General features: G+C 49.7%; 2 protein-coding genes across 4 annotated transcripts in view; one reads left to right on the forward strand and one right to left on the reverse strand.

Moving 5' to 3' along the window:
• CBX5 (chromobox 5) overlaps positions 1-16,294 on the reverse strand; it is a 39,105-nt gene extending 22,811 nt beyond the window's left edge. The window contains exon 1 of the mRNA XM_056120099.1: positions 16,164-16,294. The gene's annotated coding sequence lies outside the window, so the exon portion shown is untranslated. The remainder of the gene's footprint in view (positions 1-16,163) is intronic.
• A 661-nt stretch (positions 16,295-16,955) lies between these two features.
• Positions 16,956-23,302, forward strand: HNRNPA1 (heterogeneous nuclear ribonucleoprotein A1). Of its 3 annotated transcripts, XR_008793289.1 has the most exons (12): positions 16,956-17,027; positions 17,487-17,603; positions 18,071-18,217; positions 18,318-18,528; positions 18,608-18,700; positions 18,790-18,879; positions 19,141-19,215; positions 19,414-19,572; positions 20,113-20,268; positions 20,493-20,555; positions 22,941-23,025; positions 23,175-23,302. XR_008793289.1 is itself a non-coding variant. In XM_056120097.1 (11 exons), exons 1-10 carry the CDS (start codon positions 17,013-17,015, stop codon positions 20,546-20,548), a joined length of 1,119 nt encoding a protein of 372 aa, XP_055976072.1. In that variant the 5' UTR covers positions 16,960-17,012; the 3' UTR covers positions 20,549-20,555; positions 20,790-21,503. The 3 variants fall into 3 exon arrangements, 2 of the variants coding, with proteins under 2 accessions (XP_055976072.1, XP_055976073.1); XM_056120097.1 differs by lacking the exons at positions 22,941-23,025; positions 23,175-23,302 and adding an exon at positions 20,790-21,503 and having other exon boundaries at positions 16,960-17,027; XM_056120098.1 differs by lacking the exons at positions 19,414-19,572; positions 22,941-23,025; positions 23,175-23,302 and adding an exon at positions 20,790-21,503 and having other exon boundaries at positions 16,964-17,027.
• Positions 23,303-25,840: the final 2,538 nt, after the last annotated feature.

Here is a 25,840-nt window from a genome sequence, read left to right on the forward strand (position 1 = left end):
GTCACACCCGGCGATGCACAGGGCTTCCTCCCGGCTCTGCACTCAGGAATGACTCCTGGCGGTGCTCGGGGGACCCTATGGGGTGCTGGGGGTCGAACCCGGGTTGGCCACGTGCAAGGCAAACACCCGCCCCGCTGCGCTATCGCTCCAGCCCCAGAAACGGGGGTTTGGCGCAGGCCCTCTGGTGCCCGGATCACACTAGGGCCACACCTGGGAGTTTTCGTGGGGGAGAAGCGGGTGGGAAACGCAGTGGCGCGTTTCAGGGTGGGAAATTTCATGGAATGAAACCTGGACCCTAGCGTGGCTGGCGCGTGCGCACACGAGCCCTCTCCGCTCTCCCCGGGGCTCCTCTCTAGGCGCTCTTAGATCAACGGTTCAGCATTTTTTCTTTCCTTCTCTTCTTTTCTTTTTGAGGGGAGGTGGCGCATCCGGCAGAGTTCAGGGGCTACTCCCAGTTCAGTGCTTGGGGGATTATGAGGCGCCGGGGACGAAATCCAAGTCTCCTGCACGCCAAGCAGATGTTCCAGCCCACTCAACCGTCTGACTCTATACATCTTCCTTGCATCACTAAAACAGGCGATCAGTGTGTGCATCACACATAATTCTAAATCTGCTTTAAGCTTTCTCCGCGTTGTACAAAAGAGTAATGAAAATCTATTTTAAGCTCCCTCACTCTACTACAAGGAAGTGGCAGAACAAATGTTACGATGTATACAGTCAATGAGCTCTCTTCATTTTTAAGTTTCAACATAAATTCTATCAAGCCTGCTAGGATGGCAGAACCTCCCAGGAAGCCCGCCAGGCGACAGAGCAGAAAAGGAGGCCGGCCTACGCAAAACTCCCGACCACACGTATTAATTTCAAATGCTACCGATGGGCGATTTCCACAGGTCCAGAACTGGAAATCCCCATTTCTCTGGCAAGTCTGGAGGAAAGCTGGTGTGGCTCAGGCGAAGACTTGATGATCAGCTACAGTATCGTCTGCAAGGAATCGTCCCTACAGCCACATTGTGGCAAAGAAAACAGATGAAAAGAAACTGTGTTTACAGAACCTTTTCCATCCAGTCCATGTTCTTTGTTCGTTATGCATCTAGACGTGCCAGGGGTTTTAGGTTCATAACACACGCAGCATAAAACTAAAACACCCTCTATAAAGATGTTTTCTCCCACTAGATTTATGATTTCCAAAGTATTAGCCATGTGGCATTTTAACAAAAACACACCACAGAGATGCACATTACAGCTGTCCTAGCTGTCTCAGGTTTTGTTAAATGGGCTGATAACTATCGTTCCACCTCCACCAAAAGCCCATGAGCACCCAATTCAAGGGGAGTTAAAAGCTTTTTAAATGTCTATTTAAGAGACTGGATTAGGAAAGAGTTGAGGAGGAAGATTAACTGTGGTCATTAACACTCCTATCATTAACCAGCCACATACAGACAACACAAACTTTATTAATAGAGAGGAGTGTCGAAAGGAAATACTTTCCCTTCGGCTAGCCCAGCTCCAGTTCTTGATCCTTTAAAAATCAGGTCAAAACAAACAAAACAAGGTAGTGCTCCAAGCAGCCACAGAACTATTCTGTGCAAAGTATCCTGTCTGCACATCATCCCAACCTACTGCACCACAGACAAAGCAAGCAAGTCAAGGGCCTTTCGTTCCTTCAGACGAAAACATATACATTATATTCAGTAATAAAGGATGCCTTAATAAGGGCCTGCTCCTGGCGCTACACTCAGGGATCACTCCTGGAAGGCTCAAGGGAACATGAGGGGCCAGGAATTAAACCCGGGCCTTATAGATGATTTTATTTGCTGTTCTGTCCTCTCTGCTCTGATCACCATTAAAAAAAAAAAAAGTATACTTCCAGACCCAGCAAACTGTGCCGTAAGTTCTGTGCTTGGCATAAGTAGCACAAACTCTTGGTATCACATTATCAGATCACAATCCAACAACATAATAATTTTGTGATTTGTTCCGTTTCCTCTATTAAAATCTACTTAAGGTTTTCTCTCAAATGTCAAGTCTTTAAAAAAAAAAAAGTCAGGTCTTCCTTCTTTAAACTTTGTTAGGCATGCCTAAACCCATCGCTGGGAAGAAGTTAGCAATCCAATTGTTCCAAGATTTATGAGAAAGTAGAACTTGGCACTGCTACGGGAAAATGTCTTCCAGATGGTGCTTCCCAACAACTATATCCTTGGAATGTAATGAACTCATCTCCAGGCACTGCAGTCTCAGGTGGGTGTTAAGCTCACACCCATTCCTCTTTTAATTAAATGTGATGAAGCATGAACTAGTAGATCCTGTCGTCTTTGGTGAAGAACCTGGCGATTGCATTATAAACAAATCCTAAAATGGCCAACAACAATGTCTTGAATGAATTACCAAGAACCTTAGTTTTTTTTTGCTCACTTCTTTGGGAGATTATGTTAACAACATAAAGGGTTAAAAGAGAAGTGCAGTGCCCACCCTCCCAATAATGGTCATAAAATATTTTTCAAACACCAGCCATAAAATTAAGACTCAGTGCTTACCCTGGTGTCATTCCGTTTAAAGGGATTTTGGACATCAGCGGGGTAAGGATTATAAAGGCCCCTTCAGGTCATTTTAACAAATCCTGTGTTTTAAGTCTTTCTACAATGCTAGATAATGTGCATTCTCTCCGAGTTTAGCAAAGCCAGTCAAGAGATGTAAAATTAATTTGTATGACCATAAACTCTCTAAAAATATTTCCAATGTAACGGTTGAAACTGAACTAGAAATTATTATCACCATGATAAAATATAATTAATATACAGACGGACGAAGGAGATTTTAGTTTACTGGAATCAGAAGTTACCTCAGATTCAAACTTCAGAAAGTTTAAGAATTCCTTCAACGCACAGCACAATTTTGTGCTTTGCCACTGCCTTGATGTAACTGCAACAAGAATCGTATTTGTCATAGCCTTACAATTTAGATGCATGAAACCAAGTCAGTATTGAAAAATTTCCCGCCTAATTTTTCTCCGTAGCCGTTTATAAAGCTGTAAAATCAAACAAAACCATAATGGGCAATAAAAGAAACAGACCCGTAGCAAAAATGACTGAATCTTGCGTGTCTATGTGAGCTTATCTACTGACATTTTAAGTGTGAGTTACTATGCGATAGTATCATAAAAATGCGCTCTACACTTCAGATATGTTGACAGTCAAACTGGGGGTGGTGGGAGAGGGCCACCAACAGATAAAAGCTCAAGCAATGGCCAACCTCAGACCACCCAACTTGCCCGAGTTTTGTTTTGATGTGTAACTTAAGCCATATAAGATATTTCTGACTCTTTTTGTCCAGTTTCCAACTACGATCCCAAGCCAAGGGGCTGATGAATATGTTAATTCTGACCCTTAGTCCAAAACTGTTTGATTTCGTATGGGATATTTATTGGGAGCCTACAAAAGTGTCAAGCACTGCATGTTGAACTGAGTCTAACCAGTGTCCAAGTTAAACAGCTGGGGTTTTTTTTTCAATTGCTACAAGCACCACATCTGGCATCACTCAGAGGTTCAGGGCTAGTCGGCATCCAGCTGAGCTGGGACGGGCTGAGGTACTTGGGATAGAAGCCAGCGCCAGGTAAGCCATGTGCTCCATCACTAGTGCCACATCCCCAGTCCCACGGGTGGAGAAGTTGAGGATTTTCCTTGGGTAAGTCCGCGCTAGCTAGCCATGTCTCCAGAGCTGTTACCGAAAAGTCAAAAGGGCACCTTGCTGACAGTGGCAAGAGGTGGGTCTATCCCAATTAGATCACTGAAAGACAAAACTGGACAGGTTCCACCTGAAGGATCATGGGCAGACGCTCTTGCATTCGGACCCTTGGGTTTGATCTCTGGCACCTATTATCCCCACAGCAACTCTGGGAACTGCACACACCCTCCCTCGAATTAAATAGTGCAAATGTAAGTTAAATGCATGGTTGTAGGTGAAGTTAAAAATAATGAACACGGGGTTGGAGCGATAGCACAGCGGGTAGGGCGTTTGCCTTACACACGGCCTGACCTGGGTTCGATTCCCAGCATCCCATATGGTCCCCCAAGCATGGCCAGGAGTAATTCCTGAGTGCATGAAACAGGAGTAACACCTGTGCATCGCTGGGTGTGACCAAAAAGCAAAAGCAAAAAAAAAAAAAAAACAGAACACTGGGGCCAGAGTGATAGTATAGCACACAGGGCTCTTCTTGCCTTGCACAGGGCTGGGCCAGGTTCAATTCCCAGCATCCCATAGTGGGTGAACCTTAAAAATTGCTGGATATCGCCCCCCCCCCCAAAAAATAATGAAAAAATAACAGGCAGACTGGAGAGATAGCACAGTGGGTAGGGCATTTGTCTTGCACGCGGCCGACCCGGGTTTGATCCCCAGCATCCCATAGGGTCCCTCGAGCACCGCCAGGAGTAATTCCTGAGTGCAGAGCCAGGAGTAACCCCTGTGCATTGCCAGGTGTGATCCAAAAACCAAAAAAGAAAAAAAAAACACAGGCATTTTGGAGAGCAGCAGGCCCTTTATAATTTTCTACAAGTTTGTATAGAATTTATTATTTCTTTTTTGGGGTCACACCCAGTGACACTCAGGGATCACTCCTGGCTCTGCACTCAGGAATTACTACTGCGGGCAGTGCTCAGGGACCATATAGGATGCTGGGGATTGAATACAGGTCAGCTGCGTGCGAGGCAAACGCCCTACCTGTGCTATCACTCCAGGCCCTAGAACTGATCATTTCTTAAAGATTTGGTGAAAGTCACCACTGAGGACATCTGGACTAATGTTTTCTAGGTGGGAAGGTTTTTAACTGCAAGTCCCACTTCCTTGATCGATTAATAAATAGATTCCTGAATAGGCTAGCAAGATTCTTTTTTTCTTCTCAAGTCAGGTTCCGTCATTTGTCTTTCAAGGAAGCTATTGCCCCAGGGCCTGGAGCGGGGAGGGGGTTTTGCTCGCCTTGCATACCGCCTACCGAGGTTCTATCGACCCCTGCCAAGAGTGAGCCTTGAGTAGAGTCCGGAGTCAGCCCTGAGCACCACTGGTGTAAGCGGAAAACAGACAAACAAAAGCATCGATGTTAATCTAAGACAATGAATATAAATTCAGAGTGGTTCCTAATATTCCGATAGAACTTTAAGTAGAGAAACGAGACCCCTTCTCGAATTCCTTATCTGATGATAAGGGTTTTTTGATTTGGGTTTTTGGTCTTTTTTTGGTCTAGTATGACATGCAGGCTTCAATTGTTTTAAAGGTCTTCAGGGGCTGCACGTACCTCGGTTTCTGCACTGACAAACCTGGTTCCATTCCCAACCCTGCATGATCTCCTGAGCAGACGCTGAGCACCGCTAGGTGTGTCCTCAAATAAACAATTAAACATCCAGTTTCCCTGATTTTTCTCTTCTGCTTTGTTCTATACCTCATCAACTCCACCTTGATTTTATTTTTCCTTTTTTGCTTACTTTGGGCTTAACTTGCTTTTCTTTTTCTAGGTTAAGATAGTACTTAGGGGGGCTGAAGCAACAGCACAGCGGGTAGGGCGCTTGCCTTGCACGCGGCCGACGGGGGTTCGATTCCCAGCATCCCATATGGTCCCCTGCATCGCGGAGTGTGACCCAAAAGAGCAAAAAAAAAAAAAAAAAAAAAAAAAAAAAAAAAAAAAAAAAAAGTACTTAGGATACTACAGATGTTCTGCTTTTTCTTAACTGAAGCATTAAATACTATGATCATCCTTCTCAGCACTACCTTCATTAAATCCTACAAATTTTGATGTGCCATGTTTTCATTTTTATTGAGTTCAGTTATTTTTAAACTTTATGATCTCTTCTTTGATCCAGGAATTACTTAAGTATGTTATTCAGTTTCCAAGGAGTTGGGCATTTTCCAGGTGCCTTTGTTATTTCCAATATAACTCCTCGAAGGTCAGAAAACTTACGCTGCATGAATTTATCCTGAAACATTTTTGGCCGCTTGTTTGAAGTAAACAGTCTGACTGCAGGAGGATATTAATTCCTTTTTCTGTTTTGTTTTAGGCCACACCCGGCTGTGCTCAGGGATTCCTCCTGGCAGTGCTCAGGGGGCCATATGGGATTCCTGGGCTAGAACCCAGGCTTGGCCATGTGCAAGGCAAATGCCCTGTGGCTGTATTATCCCTCGGGCCGCAGAGGGAGGATATTAATTCTAAGGAGAACGTGGGATGAGAGAGAAGAGGAGGGAGGGAGAGCAGAGATGAAAGGCCGTAAAATAAAGGAAATATGTTCCCTCAAGAACAGCCCCGAAGCGGAGGCCACAGAGGAGATTCCAGACCAGAGCTGGGATGTGTGATCCTGAGCGGACTGTGTGATCCTTTTCATCTTGAGAGACTTCTTGTACGATGGAAGGCGGCAAATTCTGAGTAAACGTTTTGGTACTGGGAAATATTTACAAACTGTTAAAAAGAACGTGTATTCTGCTGTGCTCAGTGAAGTATTATATACATGTCAATCAGCGGGCTGATAGTGTACACGTTTTCTATTTCTTTACTGATTTCTACTTAAACCACCACCAAAGGGTGTTGAAATCTCCAAATATAATCACAAATGCTTGGCAACCCAATTGTGTTACGTTTCCTTTCACATAAAAAAAGCTTTATTATTGAAGCTCTTTGGTGATTTGTGTAACATTTAGGATTATTGTGTCTTCGTGATGAATGTTCCCTTTAGTTATCTGTCCCACCTACCTCACATCTGTATGAAAAAGAACACAAAAACATTTTGGAAAATACACAGGAAACAGAAGGTATAACGTCTGTGATGATAGATGAAGTTAAAAATAACTTTAATGAATTTTCTGAACTATCTCTAAGTTCTATCTATGCTTCTCTCCAACTACTCAGATAAATGAGGTTTGCTCATGTTTTATCAGATGCTTAGATAGAATTCACTGTTAGAAAACACTGCACAAATTAGCAGTAGATTATCCTCCACAACTCCCTGTGAGGTAAGTTTGTCTTACTGACTTAGGAATGAGAAACAAGGCCCAAGGAGTTCAAGGTTTTGCCAAACTTAAGATAGATGTCCCAGTCCGTTAGCTGACCCTTTTCAGCACAGGGCATTTTATTCCGACATAATTATGCCTCTGGCTCAGATCTGAACTAGCTTTATTCTAGGAAATGCAGATTACAATCAGAGAAATACTTGAGTTCACTTTGGTCCCTCCTCTACAAGGAAGAAATAATGAGCCTGTTATAAAACTTGATCTTGAAATCGTCCTTTCAACACCGCCATCCCTCACTGCCACCCTTTCTAGTGCCCTTTGAGCAGAGAAGCACAACGAAACTCAGTCTGAAAACTAAGATGGCATTTGGGGGACTGGAGTGACAGCGTATCGGGTAGGGTGCTTGCAGCAGACCTGGGTTCGATCCAGGAGTAAGCCCTGAGCACCTCTGGAGGTGGCCCAAAGCAAAAGAATGAAAGAATGTCTTTATTTTTCTTTTTTCTTTTTGGGTCACACCCGGCGATGCACAGGGGTTATTCCTGGCTCATGCACTCAGGAATGACTCCTGGCGGTGCTCGGGGGACCCTATGGGATGCTGGGAATCAAACCCGGGTCAGCTGCGCGCAAGGCAAACACCCTACCTGCTGTGCTATGGCTCCAGCCCCATTTTTCATTTTTTAAAAGGTTTTCTGTGCAGCACCAAGGGTGCTCAGGGATCACTCGGGGGATCCTGCAGATTGACCCTGCGTCTGCCCTGCAAGGCCAGCTCTCTAGTCACTGTACTAGAGCTCCAGCCCAGACGACTGCATTCGGGGCCCCAAGAAATAGCTCGAGAAGGACTGAGTTCATGTCCTGCAGGCTGGAGGCCCAGGGCCAGTCCTTGCCCCTGCACAACCTTCTGAGTACCCACAGGAGTGACTCCCAAGCACAGAGCTGAGAGTCCTCCACGCACTGCCTTGTGTGACCAAACCCTTCACACATACGCACACACTTAAAAGAAAAAGAAGTTTGAAAATTTTATCTGTCAAACATCAGTCTGACAAACTAACGGGAAAGGAAAGACATCTTACGCAGTTACGCGGCTCACAGCCTCCTTAGAATTTGAAAAATGACCCCACTAGTCTCACACCGTTTCTTAAAACTTACAAACAGGGACAGATTGTTGTCCTGTGTTAATACTCTGAGGAGGGAACAGCCTTTCAGCACCAAGAGGCAAGCCAGGGAGGCCACTTACAGGGCTGGAGCTGGGCTTTGCTCAGGGGAGTCCTGGCTGGGATCCCAAGCACCGCCAGGAGGGACCCTGCCGAGCACCAGTTGGGGGCATCCCTGAAGGACCACCTGGTGGGCCCCAAAACGAAACAAACCAAAAAAGGGCACAGGACCTCATAATCCAAAATAAAAGAACGAGAGTTTCTGTACCACCGTCACAATGACGGACCTCAGGGGCCTGGGAGTAGTTCAGTCCTTTTCCCTGCAGGAAGAAAGTGAGGCCATTTGGCCCCTGCCCCACACAACGTGCCCAGTGCAATCCCAACAGCACAGCTCCTGGAGATCCCTAGTGCCAAAGCAAGAAATCCGGGAAGCCAGAAGACCACCCGAGTCAAAAGTGCCCCCCCCGCCCCGCTTCTTGGCAACAACGAAGGAAAAGAGGAAACTTTTTGACTTAGGGAAATAGTACAGCGGATAAGACACTTGCCTCGCACGGGGCGAACCCATGTTTGATCCCTGGCCAGGAACAACCCCTGAGCATAGCCGAGCAGGGCCCCAAAACCAAAACCGAAACCAAAACGAGAAAAAAAAAAAGGAAGGGGATGAAAAAGTGGGGAGGTTGGACAGAGAGTACAGTGGGTAGGGCACTGCCTTGCACACATCTTCAATCCCTGGCACCCCATCTGCTCCCTGAGGCCACCAGGACTGATGCCCAAGTAGAGAGCCAGCAGAGCCCTGAACGCCACCAGGAGTGGTCCCCAAACAAAAACCAAAAACCAAGTTCATATCCCAGGGGTGTCCTGTGTATACTGAGCACAGCCTGGTATTGAGTTTGCTGATGGAGCCGCAGCTGTGCCGCCCTGTCATCCCCTGCATGACAAGCAATTTTTATCAACACCACAGCCAGGTGGGTGTCAGCACCACACACACACACACACACACAGAGGCACGAGAGATTATGTGTGGGAAAGCCACGGGCTTGGGAAGTTCAACCCCTGGCAAGCAACTACTGTAACTTGTGCCCCAACCCGGGGTGTGTGACCCACAGAGACACGCCTGGGCAGACACCCAAGGGAGTACAGACCTCACTGAGCACATGGCCAAGGTGGCAGTCCAAGCTGATGGCAAGCTTCAGCACACACCATGGCTAAACGTGTGCCAACAGTCACACACATGTACAAACCGGTTCGCGGCAACATCGAGACCCACAAGGGAGGGCCAGAGTGATGATGGGACAGTTGGCAGGGCACTTGCCTTGCACGCAGGCAACCCGTTTTGGTCTCTGGCATCCCATATGATCCCAAGTACCACCAGGGGTTACTCCTGAGCACTGCTGGGTATGGCCCCCCCAAACAAACAAAAATCCACGAAGGAGGGGCGGGAGCATTAGCACAGCAGGTAAGGCATTTGTCTTGCATGCGGCCAACCCGGGTTCGATTCCCAGCATCCCACGGGGTCCCCCGAGCACCGCCAGGAGTCATTCCTGACTGCATGAGCCAGGAGGAACCCCTGTGCATGGCCAGGTGTGACCCAAAAAGCCAAGAAGAAAAAATAAAAAACAAAACAAAATCCGTGAAGGAAAGGAGAAACGATTTAAAAACCCTGAGTACCTCCAGGTGTGATCCAAAAGCAAAATGAACAAATAATCGAGCCGGAGCCAGGAGAAATAGGCGAGGGGGCGTGCACTGCGTGCATGAGGCTGTTCTGATTCCGAGCACCACGTGGTACTCGAGTGCCACCAGGAGTTACCCCCTCACACATACTCACAATCACCCCCCTGAGCATCATCATGTGTGGCCCAGACAAAAACAAAAAGTGGGCATATTTCAAACACCCTACTGATCCGAAAGAATGTGAAAAAATATGTAAAGAATGTGAAAAAAAATAAAAAAACCACAGGTCATAAAGAGAGTTCTAGGGTTAATGCACTTACCTTACACACAGCTGACCTCAGTTCAATCCCTGCCACCACATATGGACCCCAACTCTGTGAGGAGTGATCAATCCCTGAGCACAAAGCCAGGAATAAGCCCTAAGCACTACCAAAATAAAAAACAAGGCAAAAAAGCCCCCTTGAATTCATTCCAAGGGGTAAATCGAGGCAATTATAGGATATAAATTACCAAAAACCCCACGGGTAGCTGTAAGACGCAAAATCAGAAAGGTCTAATATTTACATAACTGCTAACAGGAACAGTGTAAGTTTTTCCTCAAACATGCTAGCTGGTAGAGCTCCTGGGCAGACTAAACACAGGCAACAGTTGTCAACATGGGTATTCTGCCAACACAAGTGTAAAGTTGTCATCAGAAATGAATACATGGCTTTGAGTGGTTTAGAAAAGCCCAACAGATCTGCATCTTGGATTCCACACAAGTTAACTCTTCTTTGACCTGGACTCCTTTCCGGGAACAGAATGATCAGTGAATGATTTTTGGTTAGGAGGGAAGGGAAATCAGTTTACATCAGGGAAAAAGACGACTGCTCACAGTCCAAGTTCATGAATAACATCGTATAAATAGTGCCACAGAAGTGTTATCTGGGGAGCCAGAGTCATAGTACTGTGAGTCGGGCTACGCTTGCCTTGCATGCAGCCAACATGGGTTCGATCTCTGGCATCCCATATGGTCCCCCAAGCACAGAGCCAGGAGTAACTCCTGAGCATCACAAAAAAAAAAAAGATAGAAAACGTGTTCTCTGGGACAGGAGAGATAATCCAGCAGGCAGAATGCTTGTCTTGCACATCGCAAACCCGGGTTCAAATCCAAGCACCCCATTTGGCCCCCCAGTCCCACTGGGAGTAATCCCTGAGCACAGAGCAAGCAGTAAGCCCTGAACACCATCAGGTATGGCCCCCAAACAAAATGAATCTCAGAACTTCAATGAAAATTTAGTCTAAAATTCCACCAAACCCAGGGTCTCACACGTACACAGCAAGTACTTACCACTGAGCTACATGCCCAGGCCCTAAACAAGTGATTTTCCAGGATCAAGTCCTGTGCTCCACCAAACTAAAATGTCGTTTATTTGTGTACCATATGAAAGCCTGAAATCTTTAAAATTAAACACATCATTACACACAGAAACCACAACAACAGTTCACTGGGTAAGGTGCTTGCCATGTATGTGGCCGAGTTCAATCCCCAGTACCCCACAGGGTCCCATACGCCCCAGTGAGAGCGATCCCTGAACACAGATCCAGGAGTAAACCCTGAGCACCACTGGGTGTGGCCTCCCAGGATGAAAATAGATCATTATAAATATCAAATAAGAGGTTAGTGATTAATAAGTTCACAAAACCAAGTAGCTAGAACTGGAAATGAAAGAATGACTCGGAGTAAATTATCAATGACACGACTCGGTTATCTATTCCTCAGTCATCCGTTGTGCTCCCAAGCTTGTGGGTCTGGGGTCGAGAGACAGAACAGGAGGTAAAGTACTTGGTGAGGTGAACCCCAGTTTGAACCCCTGGTACCACATATAGTCCCCGGATTCCACCAGGATCGCTTCTCAGCAGACCCAGGCGAAGTCCTGAGCACTGTAGGGTACAGCCCCCAAACAAAAAATGCTGTGGGGAGGGGCTGGAGCGACAGCACAGCGGGCAGGGCATTTGCCCTGTACGCGGCCAGGTTCGATTCCTGGCATCCCATGCGGTCGGTCCCCTGAACGCCACCAGGAGGGATTCCTGAGTGTAAAGCCGGGAGTAACTCCTGAGCATCGCCGCGTGTGACCCAAAAAACAAACAAACAAAAAATTTTTTAAAAAATGCTGTGGGGTCTGGATACATAGATGTGAAATCAGTTCAGCAAAAGCCGACCTTTAAAAAAAATATACAGTGGGCTGGAGTGATAGCACAGCAGGGAGGGTGTCTGCCTTGCACACAGCCAACCAGGGTTCTATCCCCAGCATCCCATATGGTCCCAGGAGTGATTCCTGCGTGCAGTGTCAGGAGTTACCCCTGTGCATTGCCAGGTGTGCCTCCTTCCCCAAAAAAAATAAAAATAAAAAATTTTAAAAATGCTATCATACCAAGCATCAGTGTTCATCTTGGGGGTCGGGTGGGGGCACAGGGGCTCCTCTGTGCCCCCAAGTCCAGGGGTGCTCATGCTGGGGGCCAGGGGAGGGCAAGGTAGGTCCGGGAGGTGAGCTGAACGGAAGGTCTCGGACATGATAGGCAGGTGCTCTTGTCCTTGAGCTATCCCACCCCAAGCAGTTTTCCTGTTTTGAGGTGTTTCTTATGGGGGGGAGGGGGATACCCAGTGATGCTCAGGGTTTCTCCTGACTCTGCATTCAGAAATCACTCTCGATGGGCCCGCAGATCATATGGGATACCAGGGACCAAGCCCAGGTCAGCAGCATACAATGCAAACACCCTATCCATTGTATCATCTCTCTGGTGCCAATATTCTTAAGAAAATGAAATGAGGGGTCAGAGAGATAACACAAAGGTTAAGGAACTTGCCTCGAATCCCACAGACCCCAGATTTGAATTCCCCACACCAATCTATGTGTTACACCTTCACAAGTGCCCTTCTTGCTGTACTATTACTCAATGTATTGGGGGTCAGTCCTGGGCAGAGTCAGGAGTAGCCAGAGTACTACCATGTATGGCCCGAAGCTATCCCCCGCCCAACAACAAAAAGAAATAGTTTGTATCAAAGCATGTACCAATTGCTTGTAAAACTTGTTTCAAAGTATATACAGAGTCATAAAATGGGATGGGGGGGGGGAAACTACACCACACATGACGCGGGACCTCCAGCAGTGCTCCAGGCTTAACTCCTGGCTCTTAAGCTCAGAGATCATTCCTGGTGATGTCTGGGTGCCTTATGTGGTGCCAGAAATTGAACCAGGGTTAGCCACAAGCAAAGCAAGCACCTCAATGCCTGTGTTCGCTCCGTTCCCTAAAATGCATTTCCTACTGAGGATCAAGGGCAAAAAAATTAGGACAATGAGCCTAAAAAATGCCTGTAAAGGGACTAGAGCGATAGCACAACGGGTAGGGCAGCTGCCTTGCACCCGGCCCGGCCCAGGTCCGAATCCCAGCATCCCATACGGTTCCCTGAGCACCGCCAGGAGTAACCCCTGAGCATCGCTGGGCGTGTCCCAAAAAGAAAAAAAACAAAAAAAGCCTGTAAAGGCTTAAATAAGATGAAGCCTACATAACTGATGCAATAGCTGTGTTTTTCAAAACTGTAACTGCCCCCTTTACAAATTTCAAGCACTAATTATTGCGGGTGTATGGGGGGGAGGGGCAGATACCCAAGAGTGCTCGGGGTTTACTTCTGGCTCTGTGCTCCAGGATCACTCCTGGTAGGGCTCAGGGGATCAAACTTGTGCTGGCCATGTGCGAGGCGAGTGCCCTTCCTGCTGCATTATTGCTCTGGCCCTAATCATCTTTCTGAAAAGAAAAATGGTATCTGGCTCATGTCTGAGAAATGATAAAAATCTTCACGAAACGTTCCTTTTCGCCAATAGAACAAAGGTGGCTCAATATTTAGAGATTAACTTTAAGGACTTGGTGGCCCACTTAGGCCCACTTACTGTAGAATAACATTGCCACAGGGAGCTCAGGTTTACCGGGTCACACCCATCACAGTGCTCAAGTCACTCCCATTCCTCTGTTTATCTGTAAACTCTTCTCTGTGCTCTCCTCCCCAGCCAGTTAATCACCTTTTCTCCCTAATCAGATTCTGTTCGCTTGTAAGATCAGATCTTTCTAAGGAAACTGAACTTGTACTGTAAGTTGTGTCCTTTGCATAGTTTACCTTAAAGCAACGTCCTTTCTGTGTGGACACAGGAAGACAGTTAATATTATGCTTTGTCACTTGGGAGTTGATTGACTCCGAATAATATTTACTCCTGGGCATCTGCTTTATTGACTCAGTTGCCCTTTAGTTCCTAGCACCCCAAAAGCAGGGTCCCAACGAGGGACTGAATGGACCCAGGGCAAGCTGTGAGCTACCCTGGCATCGAAATGGGCCAGGCGAAAGCGCCACGATACTCAACTATAAGTTGAGGGCATGATCATGGACAAATGCTGTCATGATCCAAAAGTAAGTAACCACGAGACTAGGACCCTGCTGGGCTAGGAAGACTAACCTGGCCCGAGGACTGCGGAATATATAGTGAGATGTCCTCAGGAAGAACCAAACTGTAGGTTTATCTCTTACTGTGCTCATGCAGAATGACATTGCTAGAAATATTAGAAGTAGATTTACTGCAACTATTTAAGTGGATTACTAGTTGAGGAAAGAACACACCCTCGTTGGGATCCCACCCTTGAGCAGATCTCCTAGTAATCTGGAATAAATCTCTTTAGATGGGATTTAATCCTTGAGTTAATCTCCTGGAGGAGTGGTCTTACCTCTCTTTGCTGATTTGTTAATGTTCAACCCACCTTTGTGTCACCACCCTACGTGATTGCTATATAAACTAAGACTGTAAGCTCGAAGGGGGCTTGGGCGAAGGGGCCTTGGGCTCGAGAGAGCAGAAACTGAGGCTCAGGCTGAGGCGGGGGCTCGGGCTCCAGAGGGCAGAATCAGAGGTCAGAGTGAAGACGGGAATAAACTACAATTGATACAAACACACAATTTACCAAGGGTCAAACACTTCTACTTAGATGCCAATTAGCAAAGTAAAAGATTTCGCTAAGACAATCTCACCAGTTACAAAGAAACTATAGCATGTATGTATCCTTTGCCATCAATGGTGTTTCCAGTCCCAGCAAGAGTGATTCCTGAGCCCGGAGGAGTCGGCCCTAAACACCACCAGGTGTGGTCCAAATTGAAAATCAATGGGGTTGACTCAATTAAGAGATGTTTTCCACCAACTCACCTTTATCCGGCAATGTCAGGAGACAACCTGTCAAAAATGAGGGTGTGTAGAGAGGCTGGATAAGTTTAGTTTACCCCAAGTTGCCCAAAACCTACTCCTGGCTCTGTGCTCGGGGGCCAGTGCAGGATGGGGGAACAAGACCAAGGATGAGCACAGGTCTCCCGCTTGAAAAGCACGAGCAAGTCCAAATGCATGATCTTCGTACGCTTTTCACACCGAGAATCCTATTAAGGAAAAAGCAGTGCTCTCTCAGGGCGTAGGAAGAGATGGGGAGAAGCATGGGAGACTGATTAGCGCGAAACCACTGGCTTTCACATTTTAATCACAGCTATGATCCCAACAAGTCCCTACGTGCAGCAAACGTAGCACCCTTTGGAATGATGCTTTCCAAAGAGCTTTTCTATGGAGTGACAAGTATCTGTCCGGGGAACTACGAGTTACGATGTGGGTTTCCTCAGGCGCCTTTCCAGTACCGTACAGTGATTTCTCCTGTGTGCGCCAACATTCCAGCTCACTTTTCCTAGAGAAGCAAACGCTCAAAGTCAAAAGCACCCCTCCCTGGTCGCCCCCCCACCGACGACGTCGTGCAAGATGCAGCGGACTGATTTGGGAAAGAAACGCAGGCTGGAAGAGGCGTGCGGCAACGCGACGGAGGCCCAACAAGGGCACGCGGCGGGCTTCACGGGCACCGCTCTCTGAACTCGAAGGCCAAGCCCGGCCTCATCTTTTGCAGGGTTCGCCGGACAAGCGGCCCAGGCCCGCGCGCAGACTCGGCTCCTCCGGCTCCCCCGCTCCCCGTTGGAGTCAAACCGCTGCTCCCGGCGGAGCCCAACCTACCGCGCGCTCCGCGCTCATTGGCCCGGGGAGATGCCGCTCAGGCGCCGAGAGCCCGCCTCCCGCCTTCCGACGGCCCAAGGGCCGCCGCGATTGGCCGGCGGCGCCGCCAGTCAACGGCGCCGGCCCCAGCGCCGACCGGGCCGCGGCGTCCCGCCCCCGCCCTGCCATTGGCTGCCCGCGCCCGCCGCTCCCCCATCACTCGCCCCCACCCCGCGGTCCATTCATTTCACACAATAACGGGCGCCGCCGGAGCCGCCTCCAGCCCCCCGACGGGTGGGCCGGACCGTCCTCCACTTACCCGGGCTCGAGACCGGCCACTCACGCTAGCGTCCTCCCTGCTACTCTGCAGCGAGGCCGGACCGCAGGCCACCGCCGCCGCCGCCGCCTTCTGCGCAACGCCAACCGCCCGCCAAAACGGATCCTCCGCTGCGCCTGCGCGGCCAATCCCGGGCCCGGGCCCTCGCCCCGCCCCTCGCGCGTGCGCAGAGCGGAGCCCGGCGCCGCCTCCGCGCAGGCGCCGTGGGCCCGCGGCCGCCTCCCGCCCGCCATTTCCCGCGGCTCTGGGCGCCCGGCGGAGCCCGTCGGTGCGCCGGCGGAGACTCGCCATTTTCCTGCCCGTGCGCTCGGCGGGCGCGACGTTGCCCCGCCCCAGCCCCCAAAAAAGTGACATGTCAGCTACTTGTGATGAGTGTGCCGTTTGGGCCTAGCGAGGGGGTCGGAGTTTCCGGGGGAGGCGGGAGCGGTGGGCGGGCGCGTGGAGGAGGGACTGGCAGCCAACGAGGTGGCTCCGAACAGGAGTGACGGCCGGCCAGCCAATCGGGCGCCGGCGGAGCGATCCCGCCCAGCCAATCAGGCGCCGGAGGAGCGCTCCCGCAAGGAACCAATGGGCCCCCCCCGGGGGTGGGGATTACGGGCCCGCTCAACGGTGACGTAGCCCGGCGGCGCGGCCTGGGCCAATCGCAGCAGGGCGCCGTCCCGGGGAGCCAATCAGGGCCGCGCCCGGGCGGAGCCCGCCAATGCCGACGGCCCGGGGGCGGGATAAAAGCGGGGCTGCGGGCGGCTGGCGGAGGCGTTCGCGCGGCTGCTCCTTTCTCCTCGCGGACGCCGCCGAGTGCGCATCGCCGAGGCTTCCCTCCCCGCCGCCGCCATGTCGAAGTCCGAGGTAAGCGCGGGGCGCTCGGGCTCGCGCCCCTCCTCGCCCCTGCCGGGTCGCGCCGCGCGCGCTGGGGCGCGGCCGCCGCCCCCGGCCCGGGCTGTCGCTCGCCGGCGCCGCGACGCCCGCCCGCCCCCCCGCCGGGCCCGGGCCGCCATTTTGTCCCGGGCGCCATGAGGCCGCGGCCTGGCGCCGCGTGCGGGGCTCGGGCTTCGCGGCCGGAGCCGTGGCGCGCGCGCGGCCCGGGCCCCCGCGGGCGTCCTCGGGCGCGCGCCTCTCGGCGGGCCGCGCGGCACCGCGCCTTTGTTGCGCCCGCGCCCGGGCCGCGCCAGGGCGCATGCGCCGTCCGGGCCCCCGGCGGCCCCCTCGGCGCGGCCCGAGCACGTGGTCGCCGCGGCCCGCGGGAACAATGCGGCCCGCGCCGCGTGGCTCCCGGGCCCCGCCGGCTGACCGCCGCCCTCCCCGCAGTCCCCCAAGGAGCCCGAGCAGCTGCGGAAGCTCTTCATCGGCGGGCTGAGCTTCGAGACGACCGACGAGAGCCTGCGGAGCCACTTTGAGCAATGGGGCACGCTCACGGACTGCGTGGTGAGCCGCGGGGGTGGGGGCGCGTGGATCTTGGAAGCCGGGGGTGGGGGGCAGGGCGCGTGCAAGAGGCCCGCTCCGGGCCCGGCCCGGGGTCGGGGGTCCCCGCCCGGGTGTTGGTGCAGGCGAAAGGGATTGCATTGGAGACCCGGAACCTTGCCAGGGCAGGGGTGGCTTGGTTGAACGGATTGCGGAGGGGTCGGCGGCAGCACCGCGGGGAGGGCGTTTGCCTTGCATGCGGCCGACCCGGGTTCGATTCCCGGCTCCTCTTTTGTATACACATGCGTATACATATCTGCCTCCTACCCCCTCCCCCTGCAAGGCCAGCGTGACTCTAAAAGCAAAGCCGAAAAATAGATTCCGGCGGTGGGAAGCTGGAGTCTTTGGGATGGAGGGTCGGTGAGTCTGAGCTCTTGCTCGGACGGGAAGGACGGCGCCTCCAGGGTGCTGAGTTCGAGTCGACATTGCAGGTGATGAGAGACCCCAACACCAAGCGCTCCCGAGGCTTTGGGTTCGTCACCTACGCCACCGTGGAGGAGGTGGACGCGGCCATGAACGCCAGGCCACACAAGGTGGACGGGAGAGTCGTGGAACCAAAGAGGGCCGTCTCGAGAGAAGTAGGTGGTGGTCTCCGGGGAGGGGACTCTTTTTTCACGGGTCAGCGGGACTTCCGGGTAGGCGTGGCCAAGTGACGCGATCGGATTTTTTTCCTCCTAGGATTCTCAAAGACCGGGTGCCCACTTGACTGTGAAGAAGATTTTTGTCGGGGGCATTAAAGAAGACACGGAAGAACATCACCTGAGAGATTATTTTGAGCAGTATGGGAAAATCGAGGTGATTGAAATCATGACTGACCGAGGCAGTGGCAAGAAGAGAGGCTTTGCTTTTGTGACGTTTGATGACCATGATTCTGTGGACAAGATTGTCAGTAAGTGTTGCTGCTTGGCATTTCCTGGTTGCCCTGAAATTGGCTCTGTATTTCAGAGATTTCCCCCCTCGTTTTCTAGTTCAGAAGTACCATACTGTCAATGGCCACAACTGTGAAGTCAGGAAAGCCCTGTCCAAGCAAGAGATGGCCAGCGCTTCATCCAGCCAAAGAGGTGGGCCGTTGCTTCGTTGACTTTGAAGACGCTGCTTCTGTGGCTTGATTTCCATGCAGCTTAACCCTCGAAGTTTTTTTCTCTTGCAGGTCGAAGTGGCTCTGGAAACTTTGGTGGTCGTGGAGGTGGTTTTGGTGGGAATGACAACTTTGGTCGAGGAGGAAACTTCAGTGGGCGAGGTGTGTGTGGTTATAATGGACTAAGGATTAATAGTAGCAGGTGTGTAATTAGCCTCATTTGTACTTGTTGCAACTTGTGAGACACAGTTGCTGCTGGTCTGCATTTCCAAGTTACGTTTGATCCAAATGTAGTTTTGGCCTCTCAAGCCTGAAGCTAAAGATCTTTGGGGACCAGGTCTATTTGTGGAGTAAGGAAACTGGTTCCTGAGCACGAAGCATGGCTGATGCCACCCGTAAATGGAGCATCAATTTTTTTTGCAGGTGGATTTGGTGGCAGCCGAGGTGGTGGTGGATATGGTGGCAGTGGGGATGGCTATAATGGATTTGGCAATGATGGTGAGTTTCTTTGACTAAGGGATCCATAGGCGGAAAGTGTTTTGAAATCCTTAGGCTAGTAGAGACTAAACTCGAAGTGCATGGTAAAGCTTAACTGACCGTAATAGCATGTTCTGAGCAGGCCTTTAGCTGTTAGACTTGAACAGATGCTAATTGCTGAATACTTTTGTCTTATTGAGAAGAATTGTATTCTTGTAGGTGGTTATGGAGGAGGCGGCCCTGGTTACTCTGGAGGAAGCAGAGGCTATGGAAGTGGTGGACAGGGTTATGGAAACCAGGGCAGTGGCTATGGCGGGAGTGGCAGCTATGACAGCTATAACAACGGAGGAGGCGGAGGCGGCTTTGGCGGTGGTAGTGGTAGGTATCCAAGCACTTGGGGGTGCGTCAGCTAGATTAGCCTTGTGGCGTGTCTGCCTTTGTGGGGATCTGATGCTCGTAGAAGCGTTGTGTGGCACACTGCATGGTGTTCTCTGAGTGGGCTTCTACGCTACCTCCTCCTAGCTTTAAGCTGGGGCCGCCTCACTGCCAGCTAGGTAGATGTGGGTAATTCGTAGTGTCTTGGCTCGAAATTAGACCCACCAGGATTTAGCGACTCACCTCCTTGGGGACCGTAGGCACTTAGTTGATGTATCCAGGGAAATGTCTGCAGTACTGTCTGTGGGGAAAGCCCTCCGAGGCTGACGTGTGTGTTGGGTGAATTTCCTAATGGCTGGATTCTTCAACTGAATGCCTTCCCCAGGAAGGATGCCATAACAAAGAATGAACATTGCAGTCCTCAGTTTGGGAGGAAGGAAGGCAGGCATACTTGTGCGACTTACTTTGCTGTGAACTTTTTGTTAGGATTCAAAACTGTCATTCCCCAAGTTTCAGATTAAGGCTTTCTTTTTCTACTTCTAGGAAGCAATTTTGGAGGCGGTGGAAGTTACAATGATTTTGGCAACTACAACAATCAGTCTTCAAATTTTGGACCCATGAAGGGAGGAAATTTTGGAGGCCGAAGCTCAGGCCCCTATGGTGGTGGAGGCCAATATTTCGCTAAACCACGGAACCAAGGTACGGTAGTACATTCTGTGCTGTGGGAAGACCAAATACCTGTAATTAGTGATGGGTTTATGACATGTACAAGTGGTGCCTCTAGACAATCTGGGAAAGCCACAACTAACGGTTTTAAACCTTGGAATTAGAAAGATGAGACCTCAGATGCCTCGATTGAAAGCGTTACCCCAAATTAGGAGGGGGTTCATTCAGAAGACTAAGGAGGTGCGTTTTCTTTGTAGGTGGCTATGGCGGTTCCAGCAGTAGCAGCAGCTATGGCAGTGGCAGAAGGTTCTAATTGCCAGGTAAGTGAACCCCTGTTTGTGTTTCGGCTCTGTTGTAATGAATACTAATGAGCTCAGTAACCCTAATGTAGCCAAGCAGTGCAACGTAGTTAACATTATAATTGCAGTAAAAATTGTGGATTTTAAGTTAATATTCAGACCAGCAAAAATTTGTGGGAAACGACTTGCTATTGGATTGTAGCCTTGAGTCTTAATATGTTTAGATTAACAACTTTATTCCATATTGTTCAACAGGAAACAAAGCTTAGCAGGAGAGGAGAGCCAGAGAAGTGACAGGGAAGCTACAGGTTACAACAGATTTGTGAACTCAGCCAAGCACAGTGGTGGCAGGGCCTAGCTGCTACAAAGAAGACATGTTTTAGACAATACTCATGTGTATGGGCAAACACTCGAGGACTGTATTTGTGACTAATTGTATAACAGGTTATTTTAGTTTCTGTTCTGTGGAAAGTGTAAAGCATTCCAACAAAGGGTTTTAATGTAGATTTTTTTTTGCACCCATGCTGTTGATTGCTAAATGTAATAGTCTGATCATGACGCTGAATAAATGTGTCTTTTTTTTTTTTTTAATGTGCTGTGTAAAGTTAGTCTACTCTGGAGCCATCTTGGTAAACTTAACCCAACAGTGTGAAGTTAGAATTCTGCAGGGTGATGCCAGGTTCCATTTGAAATTTATTTATATCCTGCTTGGGCAGAGAAGACTTTGTCTTCAGAAATCTTGGTGTAGTTGAACTGACAGTTACTGTGTTGGGACCCTGGAGTTCAACATTAAAAAGGGTCACCCAAGCAGAGTCAATGAAGTTTATTTGGTTATCAATGATTGTTGGCACATCCTATGCGATATATCAAAATTGAATTATGGTACCAGATAAAATTATGGATGGGAATGAAGCTTGTGTATCATCCATTATCATGTGTAATCAATAAACGATTTAATATCCTCTTGAATGGAATGACAACTGTATGGATTCGGGACTGGCAGAGCTTTGGACTTCCCTGCCCACCACCCCCTGATAATGTTGACCGCTTCTGTCATAACTCAAGTTCAAAACTCTGCCAGAGAACAGAAACCAGCTGCTGGCTCATGCCGCCCCTATCCCACAGAATAGAAGTGTTTGGGAGACCTTTTTAAGGCTGGCCAGTACCAGTAAGAATTTCCAATATCCCGGAACAGGCTCACATTAAAGGAAAACTGCAGTTGGGGGGGAGGGGCGGCATTTTCTAGAGGCCAGCAGGTTGAATCACTGGCTGCTGCTCACCTTGGGTGCTAAAAATTGCGGAGCTGGGAGGAGCCGTGTTTTCTGGAAGTGGTAGCTGCAGTTTTCCTTTAAGTATGGCACAAGGTCACACAAACATCACCCTCAAATGTTGATTGTACAGAAATGATTTTTAAGTCTTTGAACAGTTAACATCCAAGCGTTGTTGTTTGTACATAGATCTCTATCGAGTCCCCCTTTGGAACCCTGAGTTTCAGTACCATTGTACCTAGCAGCATAGATTGTTCCTCACTAGGACTGTGTACTCCGTCCCACGGGTGGTGTGTTCCTTGGAAGTTTGGGGTGGGGGAGGGCAGCGCTGGGGGGCGGGAGGCGGGGCGGGCAGCAGGGATGTTCTCTGCAGTCCCTGGGTTTGACGCTGGCTGAGTTTGCGATGGCAGGTGGAACCGAAACTATTGAGGGAGTTTGCAGATACCTCAGGATTCGTGACAATGCCTTTAAAGATCCAGGAGATGTTCAGCTACTAGGAACTGCTAGCAAGCATAGCGCGAATGGCTCCGAGCTCAGACACTCTGCAGCCGAGAGTAGACACTTGTGGTATGTGGAGTCCAGATAAGCCAGGGGCAGGCCGCCCGCCCGGCATGCTCCAGGACAGCTAGGAGGGAGTGGAGTTTGAGTGACCACCGCCAGGAAGGAGGCAGACGAGAGTAAGGCACCTGGCTTGACTCTTAGGACTAGCAGTCAGAACCAGGAGGAAAGGTTTTATTGCTATGCTGGTAGGTAAGAACAGATTTTCCTTCCGTATAGTTACCTAAAGTCCAGTTTTCTCTATATTTTCCTTGATAAAATTGAGCCTCAACTAGTCCAGTTAAGCTGAACTTGGTTTTTCTGGAGTTTAATGATTTTCGATTAATGCCCTAGTCTTGACTTCCAACTGAAGAAAGTGAGCACTGTTAATTACTTGTGCTGTCATGATACATTTTCGCCCGTAAATTTTTAGTCCTTTAATCTGTTCTTGTACAACAATGGCTCAAAGTAGAATCTGCTGCCCTAAGGTGGGTGGGGGTGTGGGGCGGTTGGACCATTAGTGGGGCAGGGGTGGAGGGGTCTGGCCTGAAGGGGACTTGATTCCAGGAGAGCTAGTTCTAAAGATTGTTTGCTTTTCTAGGGAGGAGTCTGCTACTACCACACACAGGTTTATCCGCCCTAAAAAATAAAACAGAAACTCGTCCCTCAAGGTTCATGACTAAAAGGTAAGTTTCCGTAATCTTGGGGTTGGCGTTTGGTCCCTAACCGGATCATCGAAGGCACCTAAAACTACTGGCCCAGGTGGGTTCCCTGTGCGGGGCGACGGTAGCTTCCCGGCTGCTCCCGTAAGTCCCGCGTCGCTTCTCTCTTGCAGGAACATCCTCACGAGGACGGCCTTTACTGTGAGCCACAGCGCTTGCTTCTCACTGCCATGCAGTTCAGCTGTTCTGCAGCTCATTGATCATTCCGTTTTTGTGAATGGACTTTAAATAAAGCACTTTGAACTCACTTGCTGGTCGTTGTGTTTATGGTAAAGTACTTGGTACTGTACAGTGGCTGTTTGAGTGTGAAACGGATCAGCTGAACCATCTACCTGGCCTCTGGATCATTGTTTTTGGGGTGAGGGCTGATTTCACTTAGTGTGTTCGATTTTAAAACAAAAAAAATGGGGGCGGGAGCAATAGCACAGCGGGCAGGGCAGTGCCTTGGACACGGTTGACCCGGGTTCGATTCCCAGCATCCCCTATGGTCCCCCCAAGCACCACCAGGGGTAATTCCTGAGTGTAGAGCCAAGAGTAACCCCTGTGCATTGCCGGGTGAAAAAAACAAGTTATGTGTGTGTATGGAATAGTGACTCATCTCAAACCCCAAGAGTTGTGTTTTTTGGTTCTTCTTTGCTTTTTTGGGGTCACACCTGGCAATCACGTCATCGTGGTTTTTTCTATGAGGGATTGGGCCCAGGGCCTCTCAATTTAAATCACGTTTTTATTCTACGTTTTTGTGGTTAGTGGGTTGGGCCATACCTGGTAGTGCTCTAGGCCTCCCTGTTGCACTTGAAAGTACAAGTCATGGCGAGGATTAAGCCTGAGTCTGGCTTCTTTGGCTCACACAGGGCAATGCCCAGGAGTTGCCCCTATTTGGCAGGCGTCAGTAATAGGACGGGTGTCAGCCGTGCGCACGGCGAACACCCTACCTGCTGCTACTAACGCTCCAGCTCCCGACCATGTTTGTAGCTGGAAACTTCGATTTGTCATTCAGACTTGTTCTTTTTAGGAACAATGCCGGAGTGTTTTCAATTCTCGGCAATTCTGGATGTGGGACCCATATTCTGGGGCAGCTGGCTCTCCGTGTGGCATGACAGTGCTGGGGGTCAAACTGGGGTCAGCTGCGGGCAAGGCAACAAAGTATCCTAACCCCTGCTACTCCCCAGTCCTATTAACGTCTTGTTCCACTTTCTGCGGTTAGGTGAGCAGATCCCAGTGGTATCTATTAGGCCAATGTAGTGTTATCTCCATGACCACATGCCTTGTCTCCTGTGGATCCAGTAGCTAGAACTTTCACCTTTGAGAGCTTAGAGTGAACTGTGAGCGAAAAAAATTCTCGGCTAATCTGAAGCCTTTCTAATTTGACACTTCCAAATTTTTGAGATAAGTTGGATCTGGACTGTCTTCAAGCTTGGCATTTTCTCAAACTTGTAAGCATGAAGATTACACATCTTTTTGCTTGGTGGGGAGGAAACACCTGACAGTAACACTGGCTTTGGGGGTCCCTCTTGGCAATGTTGAGGTGACCATAAATGGTACTGGTGATCAAAATGGTACTGACCATGTGCAAGGGTAGATTCCCTGATACTTAATCACTCAAGACAACTTTTTTTTAAGGGGGGGGAGTTTCTGGGCCACACTCAGCAATGTTCAGGGTTTATTCCTGGGTTCTGCACTCGGGAATTAATCCTAGCAATACTCAGACTCTTGACATGCCAGGGACGAAACCCAGGTCAGCTTTATGCAAGGCAAACTCCCTACCGACTGACCTGTCGCTCCAGCCCAGCGTAACCATATCTGCCTGCCTTCATGTCTCTAGCATATGACAGCTTCAAGTAAGGTTTCTTGGAATTGAATGGAAGTATAGCTAAAATTTCCAAGCGGGTAGTTTGTAATTGACTGACAAGGAAGATTGAAAACCACTTAACTGGAAACGAGCAAAGTGTGGTCTCAGGTAGATTTGACTAAACTGTTGTTAGTGGCTAAAACTGGGGAAACTTAAATTCTGTTCTTTCTGTTTGGGGGTCAAACCTGGCTTTGTGCCCAGGGACCACTCTTTGGGCTCCAGGACCACCTGGGGTGCCAGGGTTCACTGCCTGCAAGGCGATCACCCTTCCCGCTGTACTGTCACTCTGGCTCTGGCCTGAGGGCAGCTTCCGACGGCTCCCAGGGATGCACCGTCAAACCAGCGTTCGATAGTGCCCAGGCCTCCCACCTGCAAAAGAAGCACCCAGCCCGTGGAGCCTGTTGAACTCTGCAGTTGCTCAGTATTTTCCAAAGAGGAAAATGCCCTTGGTTTTAAGGAACTTCAGGTGGCGAAGAGGAATGGCCCAGCAATTGGGGAGCATTTATTTGTCTAAACCAGAGAGAAGGTTTCACAGAAGCGACCTTGTGTTCCACTGTCAGATTTGTCTTGGGGCCACACCTGCTTGTGCTCAGGGCTTACTCCGAGCTCTGCTCTGGGGACCTTATTAGTTGCCAGGGATCAAACCCAGCTTGGCCGTGTGCAAGGTAAACGCCTTTCTGCTATACTATTGCTCCAGCCCCTACACTGTCAGATTGATCTTACACTACAGATGCGGGTGTGAGATTCCCTGATCCTTAAAAATGTTCCAGCACGTGTCTGTTTTGTGTGTGTGTGTGTGTGTGTGTGTGTGGGCCACGTCTAGCGATGCTTGGGGGCATTACTCCTGGCGGTGCTCAGGGGCCATATGGCATGCTAGAGATCGAACCTGGGTCTGCCGTCTGCAAGGCAAGTGCCTCATCCACTGCTCCC

This window comes from Sorex fumeus, unplaced genomic scaffold, assembly GCF_029834395.1.
Source record: "Sorex fumeus unplaced genomic scaffold, SorFum_2.1 ptg000042l, whole genome shotgun sequence".
NCBI classification, from domain to species: Eukaryota; Metazoa; Chordata; class Mammalia; order Eulipotyphla; family Soricidae; genus Sorex; species Sorex fumeus.

Coding starts and splice junctions, on each gene's coding strand:
- HNRNPA1 (XM_056120097.1), top strand. Junction 17,604..18,070: donor GCACGCTCACGGACTGCGTG/GTGAGCCGCGGG, acceptor TCGACATTGCAG/GTGATGAGAGACCCCAACAC. Junction 18,529..18,607: donor TTCTGTGGACAAGATTGTCA/GTAAGTGTTGCT, acceptor CTCGTTTTCTAG/TTCAGAAGTACCATACTGTC.